At 40.3% G+C, this 15842-nt stretch overlaps 1 protein-coding gene across 1 annotated transcript; it reads right to left on the reverse strand.

Annotated features, from left to right (window-relative positions):
• Nucleotides 1–14093: 14093 nt before the first annotated feature.
• TWIST2 (twist family bHLH transcription factor 2) lies at nt 14094–14666 on the reverse strand (the record flags this gene model as incomplete). The annotated part of the gene is made up of 1 exon (XM_083352133.1): nt 14094–14666. The coding sequence occupies one exon, from the start codon at nt 14664–14666 to the stop codon at nt 14094–14096; it is 573 nt and encodes a 190-aa protein (XP_083208259.1).
• Between the last annotated feature and the right edge of the window lie 1176 nt (nt 14667–15842).

Below are 15842 nucleotides of genomic sequence, written 5' to 3' on the forward strand. Positions count from 1 at the left end.
AGACTACAAAATATAAATAAATAAATAATAAATAAATAAAACTGCACATAGGAGAAGGCAATCTTTTAGAGATATCTTGGCTGTAAGCAGTTGCCAAGCTAAATCCTAGGATCTCCAAACTTTTAGCAGCTGTATGCAGATAGGTGAAAATGTTTTTGAATCGTAAGAAAGTGTGGGAAAATCCGTGACAGAATGCGGCTTTTCTGGATAGTTGGGCTAACTTCCATATGGTTCTCAATGGTTCCAGCATCTATGCCAATTGCTAGAAGAAGCAAAAAAAAGGAAAGGAAAAAAACCCTATGATCTTAAATTGCCGTTGAATGTTGTATGGGAAATGGGATTTTATTTTGAAAGGAAGTTTTCCAAATAATAATGGAGAGAGAAAAGAGGAAAAAGAAAGGAGCAACATTGTGTTGAAAAAAATTTGGCCTTGTATGTCATAGATCTATTTGGATTCATGTATGAGCGTGTATGTGCGCCCGTGCATGCATGAATGCACACACACACGTAAAAGACAAAGTCATTGTAAGATCTTGGTTTTCTTACAGTCAGATGATGTGCAGAAATGGACAAGTAAATTTTTTCACAGCTTGCAAATAAACATGATAATAATCTATTGTGTGCACTTACCGGTAAATACAATTCAGTTCTCTCTCTCTCTGCACTGAAGTAAATTAAGGAGAAAGTGAGGGAGGGACACACCTCAAAGAAAATGTGAGATAGTATCATGAATGAGGACTCTCTTTAGCATAAAATTGGCCTGTGATAATCTATATGCCTAGGTATACTAGAAATAATGCTTCGAACTTCAAGAGAAGTGCTATAACTATGCTGTACATCTCATCCCAATGGAAAACTCTGTCACCAGGTGACCTTTAATGCTTAGTTATCCAGTTTTTAATGGGCAAATGCAGCCTATTCTCCTTTCCTATGGTTCTTTTAATACAATCTTTAAAGCGAATTTGGATTAGGGACTTCCAACCTTTTGTAAGGGAGATCTGTTTATCAAGCAAAACTCACAGCCAGCTGACTGTGTGGGTCTAAGCAAAGACTTATTATCTTCTAAGCATTTTCTTTCTACTTAGGATATTTTACCAACACTAAATTGGTCCAGACATTTCTTTTCAGCATGCATGAGTATATTTTTTTCTTAACATGAGTACTCTAAAGCTGTTTTTTTTGGGGGGGGGGGTATGGGTTGGTTAAATGTGAATAAACCATATTTGAAAAAAATGACAATTTGAGCATATTGTACTATTTTGCCATAGGAAGTTTAATTTGTATACGTTTCCACTCAAATGTGTCCTGGATTTATATTTATCTAGTTATGGTATTTATTCACTGCCTCAATCCAATCAGGCTGTCTGAATCAATAAAACAGTGTGGGATTTCCAAATAGAAACTGATAAAGTCTTGGCGTGTAACTGTGGTTGAAAAGACAAAAAAGTGTGGATAATTGATGTGTGGTAATACCAGGAGGGACAGAGAATAAAAGACAAAGAATGGGGAGAAGATCAAGACGTATCAAGATCTGAAAATTGAAATTGAAAGATTGTGGCATAAATTTGCCATGGTGGTGATTAGCACATTGGATGCCTTACCAAAAAAACCTTGACCGGCATTTAGAAAATCTGTGGATTGACAAAATTTCCCCCCTGCCAATTACAAAAAGCCATGCTACTTGGACCGGCACACATACTACATTATGACATCCTAGGTTTTTGGGAAGAACTTGATGCATATGAAGACCAACACCAGCTAAAGAATTGGCAGCCGTAATTGCTGTGCATAAAAATATAAATATAAAAATACGAATAGCACACAAAAAAGTGCATTATAAAGCTAATTCAGCATCAACGACTCCACCCTGAATCCCCAAGGAGACTCCAATTTCTGGAGGGTCATAAAAGTTGGGGCCATCTTCAATTAGTGCATAGGATGGGAACCCTGTTATACCCTATGGTAAGTGGGGAGACTTAACAGCCAACATTTGGCTGGTTGAATTATCTCCTAGTGCCTCTGCCGGTGGGTGCTTTTGGAAAGAGCCAGACAGATATGATAGCAGCTATGACTTCCTTCTTCGGTGACTGGTTATCAGAGCCACAGTTCCTCCAGGAATAGAGCCATTAGGAGGAATATTATGATTTAAAAGCCTCCTTGGACTGATTGTCTCATCTGCTTTTGGTACCCGGGTATCAAGTGTATCAAACCGACTCAGCCTCTAGCCAACATTATCCAGAAGCAAAAGGATCTCTGCATGTATTTATGCTTGCTAAGGCAACTTGATTCCCATGCCATATTTAGCCCTCACTACAGTAACATCTTGATACCTTGCTTGCCTAAAAGTAAAAGCCATGATGTAAAATAAACACAGGTTCTGATTCCATTACTTGCGATTTAATTTCAGTTAAACAATCTCTTATTTTTTACTATCTGCAAAACTCATAATCTATCTGAGAATAACTTTGGGGGTGGGGAAACCCTATACAATGGCAAGACTTACAATATTGAGCCCAGAGTGCTCTTTTCTGTCTGTCCTCAGACATTTGGGCTTGCTTTTTAAGAGGGGGGGGGGAAAAGGCTGCTTTCAATTGCCAGTTGCATCCGAGAGGCATCAAAATAAAATGAAATAAATACATTGTTATATTAAAATCACGCATGGTCTGTATTGCCCAGTTCACTGTGAAACTATCTTTAAATTTTAAACCTAAAAATAATAATTAAAAAATCAAGAATTTAACACATCAAAAAGACTGATTTGATTGTGCAAGGACAAATTTCCATTTTTCTACCCTGTGAGTTATATTCCTCAATACAATTCTACATAATTCAATCCTAGTAAGACACCGTTACTGTTTTGTCTGTCAGTTCCCCCGTCTGTCCCAGTAATACCTGTTGACGGGGTGGCAGTACTCTGAAGGAGTAAGTCTATTATTTGGGGACACAGGGACTTGTGGCTCCTGCTAGAAAAGCAGGTGGAGGCTCTGAACCAAGGAATCCTTCACCCAGCTTATATTTATATTATATAAAAGTCTTATATTAACTTGTGCTCCAAAAGACGCACTAGGGCTTATTTTTTCATGTACGATAATCTACATTTATTCAAATAAATAATGCCAATAGTATTTATTTATATTTAATTATATATTAATATCATTATTTTATCATTCAATACATCTGTTGTGTGTTGCACAGGACATACTAAATGCGTCCGTCTGGCTGATAATCTTAACTGGGGCTTATTTTTGGGGTAGGGTTTATATTACAAGCATCCTGAAAAATCATGCTAGAGCTTATTTTCCGCTTAGGTCTTATTTTCAGGGAAATACGGTATAAAGCTCTACCTAGTTTGGCGCCAAGATATCTGCAGGACCTCACTCTCCCATTGGAACCAGCTCAACTAGTCCAATGTAGCCAGCAAAATCTGTGTACGGTCCTCTACTACAGGGAAGTGAGAACGAATGAAGTTTGGTAGTGGCCCCAGCCTCAGGAACCTCCCGCTTGGTTCTTTCTTTGAGTGTTTTTTCTGAAGCAGCTGAAAATAGAGCTCTTCTGGAAGATGTTTGGGCCGTGATATCATCTTATTGAGTTATAGATTGGCTTTCTTATTTCATTAGTATTCTGTGTTGATTAATTGGCTTGTGCATCTTTTAATTGTGTACTGTTATTGTATTTTGCTTATTTTATCTTGTGAACCACTGAGAGTCCTTCAGGGATTTTAGTGGTCTATCAATGTCATAAACTAATAATACATATTCTTTCAGCCACATGCTACTTGTGTCTAGAATATAAATAAATCTTGGACTGACTTTCCTTTACAGGTGCAATTTCCTTCCACTGAGGATTCATTACCAATTGAATTTATCTAGGAAACTGAACTGATTGCACACCGGGGTTTTGTCTATCCCTGGGGAACTTCAAAGAAACAAGAAGGTGGGCTTAATTTGAACAGGAGCTTCTGCTTCTGACACTGGGAAATTCCGCATCTAATTCTGCCCTTCCTGCAGACCACATTTCTTTGCATTGCGTCTCCAATGCAGCCTTTCCCCAGAACAATGTAATGCTGGGTGTAAAGCTGGCAGGATAGTCAGACCAAATATGAAATGATTTTTTTAGTGAGGGTTCAGTTCAACCCAGAAGACAGGTAATCAGAGGAACTGGTCTAAATTTGCCTTTTTCTTTATTTGTGGCTTAGAGAGGAGAGATAATTTTGTTTCTTGGGCGATACAGTGATAAGGTATGGAAGATAAAACACTCAAAGAAGGGCTTCCGTCAGTTACTGAGCCACCCCTTCTGTTTCTTTAGGAAGTCTGCCGTCTCTCCAAAAAGACAGCAGTGGCAGATTAAGGCAAACACTTAAATCTGCATTTGATCAAGGTTGCAGTCTGGGTGAGGAAACCCTTGGAGATCGTTATTGAAAATGGTCAAGATCAAATTCATACAGAGATCAAATTGGAGCTTTTGCTGATAAAGAGGAAGCAGTGCAATAAAGGCGACTGTGAATGGATTTATTTATTTATTTATTTATTTATTTATTTATTTATTTATTTATTTTAATTCCATTTATATCCCGCCCTTCTCCGAAGACTCAGGGCGGCTTACAAGCTTAGCAGTATGAAATGTTTTGCCCAGATACTGAATGGAAGGTGGTCTGACAAATAGCCTAAGAGTGTGATGATAATGTGAAAGTAAAGCCTAAGTGGAAATACAGGCGATGCTTGGCAAATGGTTCAGTATGGGCAACCATTGAGCAGGGAGTAAAAACAAGGGCGCATGATTTCCCCGTGGTTGTTCAAGATATTTCTGGATAGTTTAAACACGCTTGGGGATGGCATCGAAGGTATGACGGTTCAGGATATGAACGTGCACTTATTTGTGTATGCAGAAGATGTTGTCGGCTGCAGATCTCAATGCTTCTCGGCAAATTGTTATGATGCGGTGAGGCGTACGGCGCTGAAAGCTAATGCATCGAGGATCAACATAGATGCATTGGATAAAGGAAATCGCAAGTTACATAAATAGGGGAAAACCTAAGTAGATGAAATGGGTCTAACTTGGTAAAAGTAAAGCATGGGAAATAGCGGGGGGGATTTTAAGACAAGGTAATGCTGGTATGAAGGTGGTGGAGAGAATGTAGGCAGTTGTGAGGCACGGATGTTTTCTGAAAGGAGCAAAAGCGGCTGTGTAAACCAAAGCTGGAAAAGGAAGAAAGAAATACCCATTGGGGGATTGGAGGAGGCCTAAGGTCAGGAATTAACAGTGATGAATGAATTGACTGAAACGGTGAATGATTTAAAAACTCATGAGGTGCAAAAAGAAAAAAAAAAGGAAAAAGAAAAAATTAGAAAAGAATGATTTCCAACTTTCTTTGCTACAGATATAAATAAAAAAAATACTTCAACCTCTTACTCTAAGGTTAAATTTGTCTACGTTACTTCTATGATCCCATTAATCATCAAATCCCCCCCCCAAAATAATTTCATTTCTTTCACTTTCTCACAAAATAAATAAATAAATAAATCCAAAAGTGGTTTCCAAAGCAGAAATAAAATTGGTCCTTTCTTTAATCAAAGCTGTCAATTTTGCCATCTCTGCCAATTTCATCAGCTTCATCAGGCATAGATATTCGTGAGTTTTTCACCTTTTGTGCATATAAAAATCATGCCGCTACACAAAAAAACCGTAGATAAAAAACAAAGCTCCATAAGATCTTTCATTTTGTTTGTCCATTAAAACCAAAAGAAAAACATCTTTGGTTTCACTTGTACATTATTTTTTAAAAATCTTTTTTTTTCTTGGTTATCTTTTATAATCGTAGGGGAGGTTAAAAATCAATAAAGTTAACATAAAAAGGAATTTAAAAAAAGAAAACAAGTCATGGTTTGGTGGAGCTGACAAATTCTTCAAAAAAAAGAGGTGAGAAGATGGAAGAAAAGGCAACACATGATTCAGTGTACTACGTAGGTGTAATAGGAGCAGAAATGTTTTCTCAGAGGACAGAAAGAAGAGGTAAACTGAATGGTGTTTCTGTAAACTTGATTTAACTATAATTCTTTCTCTTATTTCATACCATAAATTTACTTTGCTTATTATTTTGACCGCTTTTCTGAGCTTTGCATTGCATAGTGAAAGGGAATAATATGACGAATATGTGCGTGCATATATTTTATTACACACTGAGCTTTCTACATTAACTTGCTTTTATAACCTGCGACCCAAAATAGGCTGACATAAGGGTAGAGTGCAGAAGAACATAGGGTTGGTTTGTTTGTTTTTTTCAAATCACTAAACCTAAGGATTATGGGCTGCTACCTTTACAACAGAGAGAAGGAGCAGGTCTAGAAGTTACTTCTTTAAGTAATCTATCATGTATGTATTGTAGAAGCTATAACTGACCTTGAGGATGCATGAATCTAATAAGGCATTTCCCATCTCTTTCAGAAAAACCATTAATTTTTAACCCACCTCTTAAATGCACGTTCTAAGGAGTAAGCCCCAAATCCCAAATCTGGACTTGCAAAAATCCAAAGTACCACTAGTTGGCATCAAAGGAATGTTGAAAAGCATTGACTTTTTGCTGCCATCTAATGGTTGCCAGAATTTTTGCAGCTTAGCTTTAGTGGCTGCAGAGTAGCATATGGGTTTTTCAGCAGATATACATACGGTAGAACTGCACTATTTTTTTAAAAAAATCACAGAATAGGAAGCACTACACTTCTATTTATATAAATATCAGTACTCCCCAGCAATTTAGCATGCACCTTAGGATTTCTCTTTTCAGACTCACTTTGCATTTGTAAGTGCTTTTTCAATCTAGTTTATTTACAAAGGAAGAGATTATGAAAATGCTGATCAATTAATTAAAAATGAATACAATAGCCCACTTTACTGTCATATTGATCTATCATGCCATAACTCATTGTTACAGCCCATACCAAAAGCTTCTGATCCAGCTCCTGGCACTGGAAAGCTTTCTTAGACTTGGGATTAAGAGTAATTTACCGCAGATCAGGAAGGATTGTCTATTTCCAGTAGCCTAATGGTCATAATAATTGGAATTTTTTTTCATGAAAATGTACTATTAAAATCATGAAATCTTGCAGAAGTGGGAGGAAAAAAAGGGGTAGATTTATGTGTGAAAGGCATTAAGTCTTATACTATTATTAATTCCTAGCCTAAGCTAGGGTTTTTTTTCTTTTCATTATGTTTTGTCTTTGCTCTTTTGAAAAGAACAGGACCCTTTTGTTATCCTAAAAAAAACTAATACATTCTTCAACCATACCATAGACAAAATGGATAAGATGGATCAAGGATCTGAGTCAATCATCAATCATCTTCCTGTGTTTCTCAATAGCAGAACTTGTGCAACTATATCCTGGAACTTCATGTGCTTGGTCACTCATTGGAATGTGAGAGTTGCTATCTGGTGGAGAAATGTTTTATTTATTCCTGTGTTCTGTTGTCGCCTGGCAAGTAGGATTGACTTGATGTTCAAACTGAGCTCTGCTTTCGTATTTGTTGGTTTATGACTTTTGTAAAAAAAAAATCTGTCTTGTTTCTTGCATACAGTTTTGACTTATTTGATTAACAGTTATACAAACATAAAAACCTGGTCTCGTTGTGTGGCAGAAGATAGGTGGAAGACAGTCCCTTGCTGGCTGCATTCAAGCAAAGAGTAGATAGCTGTCTGCCTGGGATGTTTTAATTTGGGTTCCTACACTGAACATGGGGTTTGACCTGAATATCCTCAATGGTCACCTTCAATTCCAGGTTTATCTGAACGGGGATTAATTCTTGGACTGACACAGGATAGCCATACATGTATATTAGCTACAGTGAACTCTAAAATGCAAATAGTGTACCATGCAGTAAAATTGGAATAAAGGCATGTAACTATGAAGGTGTTGTGGGTGGAGGTTGGAAGTATACCGGACTGCCAGAAATCCACCAAGGTAGCCAAGAAGACCTAAGACAATATCTGTTGAGAAGATATCCTATGTGAGCTCCAAAAGTGTGAATTAAAGCTAAATATAAGAGATGAGAACATGGCGGCATCCATCAGATTATAGGGAGGTCTCCTTTGATCAGGAAAAGTGACTTTCTAGGGCTTCTGATTTATGCATTTATTTGTCAGAATTATATCCTACCTTTCCTCTAGGATCGCAAGGTAACAGATGTAGCACTTCCTTAACACATACTGGCTCAGGATAGGACTTTTTTTTTCCTACCTGACTGGAAGGACTTAAGACTTTCCATATGTAACATGTGTGTTTTCCCAACGAGTATATCTTCCCCAAGGACATATGGCATGTTTAGATTTATTCATTTATTTGGTTTTTATCCAACCACTATTACTTTGTAAATAACTCAAGGCAGCAAACATAATATTCCCTATGCCTATTTTTCCCACAACAGCAACCCTATGAGCTGGGTTGGGATGAGAGAGGGTGATGGACTTAAAGTCACCCAGGTAGCTTTCATGCCTAAGGCAGGACTAGAACTCACACTTTCCTGGTTTCTAGGTCTACACCTGAAGCACTATACCAGACTGATGCTGATGGACAAATGAAGATTCACTGTGTGCTAAACGGGCATCTGTGTTGGCAATATAGATTAGTGAGCAATTGGCTGAAAGGGCTGCCTGTGAAACAGTGAAAAACTCTGGGCAGAGCAATGCCTATTAATGCAATCAAATTTTCACATGAAAAAATTCCAGATGCTGCCTTTATATCAAATATATAATAACATAAAGAAATACTGGCAGTTCCAGAACCTAAAAACGTCTGGACTTTCTCTTGCCCTGAGTCTGATTAGGATATTTTCTCTTTTCTGAGTACAAAGGGGAAAAAAACAACAAATGCCCTAAATAGTAATGATCAGATTTCAGCTATTCTTTATTAAGAATAGCAATACCAATAGTGCTTAGACTTATATACCGCTTCATTGTGCTTCACAGCCCTCTCTAAGCGGCTTACAGAGTCAGCCTATTGACCCCTAACAAACTGGGTCCTCATTTTATCAACCTCGGAAGGATGGAAAGGCTGAGTCAACCTTGAGCCGGTCGGGATCGAACTGCCGGCAATTGGCAGTCATTATCATTAAGAAATTATGTTTAATACATGAACTGGAGTAGGACTGAAGGCTGGGGTTCACATGTCAAATTAAATTCCTTTGGAAGCCCTGCTCTGCCTAGGTGGGAATGTTAAACCCAGGCAAAGTAGATTGTGTTGCTTGGGTACAATTCTACTTGAGTGGTGTATATATAACTAGATTAGGTTGCAGGATGATCCTTATTTTATCTGAGGGACAAAGTACAAGCAGCTCACATCTCTCACTTGCATGTTAGAGGAATGATGAACAGCAGATATTGACCAGAAGGCCACCAATTTCTACTCAAGTATGGCCACCAACATGGAGAGGACATCCCAACTTGAGCTGCATGCAAATGCCAATTTGTTACTTAATTCTGAGCCTAAAGAACTCACTTCTCTCCATTCCTTCTCCTCTATAGCTTCCTGTGTCTTTTTCATGCATGTCGTAATTTTTTGGTTTAGAAGCCTGGGACGGGGTCTGTATTCCACTCTCTTTTTTAAATCTGTCTGTCTGTCTGTCTGTCTGTCTGTCTGTCTGTCTGTCTGTCTGTCTATCTATCTATCTATCTATCTATCTATCTATCTATCCATCCATCCATCTGCTTTTGATGTGAATTTCTTAAGGAGTTAAAACTAATGCATTTAAAGTAAATGAAAACTGTAAAACTAAGGGGAACGAGTGGTTCTAGAGCAGATTGCTGGTCACTGATCTATTTTTCTTTGGTTTGGGGATTTTATTTTTATTTTTCATAAGAGGAGGGAATAACTCAACTTTAACCAATTTGTGGGTTGGTATTGTCTTGACCCATCTACTTGCAATAGGACCTAACCACATCCTGAAGGTTCAGAAAAATGCTCCTGGGATTGATAGCTATCTGCCCCTTTTTCCTGGAGTACAGATTGCTCAATATATGAGAATGAGCAAATTCTGATATTGCTATTGTTCAAGAGAGCACAGAAGCAGCAAGAAGGGACACTTTGAATCCAAGGTTCATGCGAGTTAGATCAGGTCTCCTTTCCCAGGTTCTTCTCTGCCCAACGCAATCCTGGACAGCAACCACCTTTTCCCCTTTTATTCCCAACCCTGTCCCTAATTTTTAGCAATGCATGGATCATACACATCAAGAAGAATGTTCCAGCGTGTGCAAAGTGTGACCTGGTGCTTTGGAAAATGCCTTCCTGTCTGAGTGGCCTTTGTCAAAAGTAAGATGCCAACGGCCCTTTTACGAAAGGCAAGGAAAAAAATGGGGGGAGGGGAGAGGAATAATTTCAGTCTTCCAGATCCCTACTTTTGGCAAAGCTGCGAAGTTTGAATGTGAAGTAAATATTTTCTCTATGCATCCTTCCAGGGCCAGAGCTTTTCCACTATAAACTTATCTTTGTAACGATCTGCATTCGGCAAGAATGTAGCATAGCTTTTGACTAGCATAATCAAAATTCATATTTGCTTTTGCTGTATATTAAACATTCCGCAATCTTTTTAAAAAAACAACAAAACAAAAAACAAAAAAAAACCTGATTGGATACTTTTTGATTTTGACTGTATTGCAAAATCAGAATTGACCCTTTTTAAAGGTATTGGAAGCTGCTACAGGGAATGGCCGGTTAAAAAGAAAGATACAGCGAAGATTGCGGGGAAAGAGCCTGGGACGATCAAGGGTGTTGGTTTGATTTGCGGAGCTTGCTGCGACTTCTCTGAGAAATCGACAAAACGATGGCAGCGCAACTGGTTGCTAACATGAAAATCAGGTCTGGCGATTGCATCAAAGTGAAAGCCCAGGTAGAAATAGATGCTGAAAGTTTTGCCATCAACTTGGGCCAGAATGAGTCTGAGCTGGTCCTTCACTACAACCCTCGCTTTGAGAGTCGAGGGGATGTTAGGACCATTATTTGCAATTCCAAAACCTGTGGAGAATGGGGTATGGAGGTCAGGGAGGCAGCATTCCCTTTCCAACAGGGGGAAGAATTCAAGCTTTTTGTCTGCTTTGATGCCAAAAATGTCACTGTGAAGATGCTCAAGGGCGAGGAAATGAAGTTCCCAAATAGGTTGAAACTGGATACAATGGAATACTTCTCTATTGTTGGCGATGTTAGAATTAAATCTGTCAGATTTGATTGATCCCAACCCTTGTTTTGCACCCAGAAATAAAACTTGCATGAATAAAAAAAAAGATACAGCAGGAAATATATATATATATATATATATATATATATATATATATATATATATATATATATATATATATATATATATATATATATATATATATATATATATATATATATATATATATACAGTAGTCAACCTGTAAAGATGCCTGGTTTGGCTATAGGATTTATAGTACAATTTTATGCAATTTGTGTAGTTTCTAGATGAGGTAAATTGGCCTTACATGTAAGTATGTATAAAACTACAGCTTTCATTTTTTAATGTGGAAGCCTGTGTCATTTATCTGCCATTAAGTGGTCTCTGTTGAGTTGCACACCGTAGGTGCCTTTTACCATATTGTGCATCATTTTGCAATTTATCAGAGCTCATGTATGTATATCTGCGTAATTTATACTCTACTGGAGTGGTCCCCAACCTTTTGTGCACCGGAGACCGGTTCCGTGGAGAGAGGTTTTTCCACGGACCAGAGGGGGGCATGGTTTTATGCAGTGCTTTTTTTGTAAAAGAAAAAGGTGCCGGAACTCACACATGTCATAAAACCCGTCTTGCCTACCCTACAAGGTTCCATCCAAAAAAGGTGCCGGAACTCCGTTCTGAGCGTTCTATGACAAAAAAAGCCCTGGTTTTATATGCTACCTGCATTCTGCAGATGAGGCTTTGCTTGTTTGCGCGACCTGGTTTCTGGCATGCCATGGCCCGGTGCCGGTCCACAAACTGGGGTTTGGGGACCTCTGCTCTACTGGCTGTAGAACTTTATTTGTAGCAACGGAGATTTCAGAATGCGATCACCTTTCAGGATAGTCATCTCCTAGGCAGTAACAAGTTTAAAGGCCTGTCCCGTGGAAATTGCTTCCTTCAAAAAGGCGAACGAAAGCTAAGATATGTTTAAATGTTTAAATACGTTTAAATCCTTGATCCCGCAAGGAAACAGAGCAGGAATTTGTATATTGATTCAGGCAACAAAATGTCCTAAGTTGGCATTTCATCAGAAGCAGAAAAATTGTGGGTATTTAGGTATTCCTGATCTAAAGTCATTGACACTTCTGGGTTGTCTGGAGTTTAATCTACATTAATGCTTGGGCAACCAAAAGAGAAGAGTTCTAGTGGATGCTTAGAGGGATGCGCTATTCATTTCTAATAATACTCACCCAAAGACACACACACGTGTGCGTGTGTGTTCATGTATGTATTATTTGAAATGAATAACGCAACCCTCTTTGTTTACATCAAACCAACAAGCCCTGCTATTTCTGATGCACAGTGTTTCTGGGTCACCAGAAAGTCTCTACTGAACCAATAGGTGCAGGAAATCTATACTTTCTTTCTTTCTTTCTTTCTTTCTTTCTTTCTTTCTTTCTTTCTTTCTTTCTTTCTTTCTTTCTTTCTTTCTTTATTTATTTATTTATTTATATTTTAATTCCATTTATATCCCGCCCTTCTCCGAAGACTCAGGGCGGCTTACAAGCTTAGCAGTAGCCTTCATTCTATGTATATGCCTGCTTATTAGGGCTTTTGCCCCCCCCAAGCGGCATTATTACAAAGTCAGCTTATTGCCCGCAACAATCTGGGTCCTCATTTGATCAACGCTTTGATCAACACTTATTCCTTATCAGTATATTGAGACAACAGTGGGTTTTCTCACAGAAAAAAACCCCCACAAATGGGTAAAAAGACTGTAAGGTAAAGGTTCCCCCGCACATGCATGCTAGTCGTTTCCGACTCTAGGGGCCGGTGCTCATCTCCGTTTCAAAGCCGAAGAGCCAGTGCTTGTCTGAGGACGTACCTTTATAGAAATGATGTGTGAAACATATAGTGATAGATAATATCTGAAGGGAGCATTATAGCGCTTTGTACACAAAAATGCTTTCTAGAAAGACTATATAAATGATAAAGCATTCAAAGAGGGGACACCCCTCCAGGCTTGCTACTTTTCACAAGTAAATCTAAGCAGATCAAATAAAAATGCAGGTGAGTTGGCAGAGTGAGCTAGGAGCAAAGCTTCCCCGCCCCCAGGCTGAGATCAGTTTTGATGCTGTGATTCCAGAACAGTTCGACTAAAGGGCATGTTTAAATCACATCCAACAAAACCAGGCCTTTAAAGAGAGGAAAAAGAAAATCAGCCGATATGTTCACGCTATGCAATTGTGTCATGTTCTTTCTGAAGTCATTCCCACTGAATTCAATAGGGCTTGCTTTCAAAAAAACATTTGCTTTGGGCTGCAATGCTTGGAGCTTTGCCCAAAGGCTTAAAAATAGATATTTTCAGACTGGAAACACACGCTTAATAGATTCTTTTGTTTGGGGAGATGTCAGGGAGGCTGTATTGTTTGCCTTTGGTAGGGGTCTCTGTTGTCCAACCTGTTGCCTTCGCCTGCTAAGCGGGGTATGCTGACAGGTGATGGTGGAACAAAAGTGAAAGCAAAATCTCCAGATATATCACTTTCAGAGCTCTTTTCCAAAAACAATCGCCTGCCTGTTGCAGCTGGACACTGCCAGGATCTCAAGTCAATCTGGAGATCAGGTCTTCGGACCTGGAAACACTTATTCCTAATTCCAGCTGTGGGGCAGTTGGCTTGAGTTGTTTCCTAATGGTGGAATTGACACTCTGCACATGGTCAAAGTCAGTGTCTTTGGCGGGGGGGGGGGCGGTTAGCATTAATGCCCGGTCAAGTGCTACATCCTGATTCCGAAACCAGAAAGAGGAGCTTTGTCCTCTCTCACCACTGGGATTTTCCCAGGGGAGTTGTAATGCTGGAAAAGGACAAGAGGCAGCTGGGGAGAAAAAAAAGGAGTGGGGCGCAAGAGGAAACCTACCTGCCTGCTGTTGGACCTCAGTGGGATGCTGACATGGACCAGGCCCCTTCCATCCTCCAAACAGAGAAGGCGTAGCTGAGCCTCTCGTGGGCCAGGTAGTTGCAACTGGAGATCTTGTGGTCGAGCTCATCACTCTGCAGGACCTGGTAGAGGAAGTCAATGTAACGGGCAGCCAGCTTGAGGGTCTGGATCTTGCTGAGTTTGTCCGAAGGCAGGGTGGGGATGATCTTGCGCAGCTCTGCAAAGGCGTCGTTGAGAGACTGGGTGCGCTGACGCTCCCGCACATTGGCGATCACCCGCTGCGTGTGCATGTCCTCAAAAGTCTGGGACACGGGACTGCGCTTGCTGCGCTTCCCCTGTGGCAAAGGGCTGCCGCTGTACTCTGGCGGGGCTGAAGTCAAGGGTTTACCTAGCTGGCTCCTCTTCCGAAGACTTTTCCTGGGCATCTTCTCACTTTCCTCCTCACTGGTTCCCAGGCTGCCTTCCGGTGAGTCTGGACACATGCTTTCCTCTTTCATCTTCTCCAAGTCAGCCTCCCTTCCCTTTCCGTGCCCAGGATGAGGAGCTGGACCTAGCAGGCCGCAGTGCATGTAAAGCCAATCAGGCGGAGCAAACTGCAGGACGGGGATCCCCACAAAGAGCTGATATTTGGAAGGCTTCGAATGAGTTTTTTTTGTTGCTCCAACCTTCAGTGATCTGCTTATTCACCTTCCTTTCCTCCCTCCTTTAGGGCTTCAAGAGAGGAGGGACATTGCTAAAAGTCTCGTAAAGCCCTTTACGGATAGGGTAGGGAGTTTGAGGGGAGGGACTGCGTGCAGACCAATACAACCGTGCACAATAATGCAAACATCAAGGGAGCTTATGGGTTCCAGATTGCCTTCCCTTTCTTTTTCCTCGGCATTCTCTCCTCTCTCTCTCTCTCTCTCTCTCTCCCCCCCCCCCCTCTTCAGCTCTGAGACACAGATGCTCCAACCGGCCGCCTGGATGCCAGAGGTCATTCCCTTCACTGGTTGTAATTGACAGGGAACTGCCGGCCTGACACACCCCCACACACCCTCAACTCTGCCCTCGAGGCTGATCTGTGGTGAAGGGTGCCATCTTCACTTCTGGGTAGACGGTTGTCTGCCTGTTGCTTTGAGGTTCCCACTTTGGGCTCGGAGAATCCAAAGCTCTCTCACGTGAACGGACCTCTGTTTGAGAAGCTGCATCTCAGCATTTGAATTAAACAGAAGGCTTTTTTTTTTTAAAAGGCTCCGCTTATATCGAAGAAACACGGGGGGGGGGGGTGTTGGCCCTGATTCTTGTTTGCTACTACTGTTTAGCATTTGCTTGCTCCCTACTCTACCGAAGAAGCATGTGATAATCATACACAGGTGATCCTTGACTTATAACCATTTGGTGAGTGACCGTTCAAAGTTACAATGGTACTAAAAAGTGACTTACAGCTAGTCCTCACACTTGCAACCGTTGCAGCATTCCCCACAATCAGATGAGCGAAATTTGGGCTCCTGGCAACCGGCATTACAATGGTTGCAGTGTCCCAGGGCCATCACGGGATCACCATCTGCAACATTCCAGCTGGCTTCCGGCAAGCGAAGTCAATAGGGGGGGAGCTAGATTCACTTAACGACCGCATGATTCGCTTAACAACTTTTTACTATGGTAAGCCACCTAGAGTAGCCCCAGAGTGAGGTAGATGGCAGACAAATAAATAACAAACAAAAATAAATAAAGGTAGTGATTTGTTTAACAATCACGGGCAAAAA

The sequence above is a fragment of the Vipera ursinii genome (genome assembly GCF_947247035.1).
Source record: "Vipera ursinii genome assembly, chromosome: 2".
Lineage (NCBI taxonomy): Eukaryota > Metazoa > Chordata > Lepidosauria > Squamata > Viperidae > Vipera > Vipera ursinii.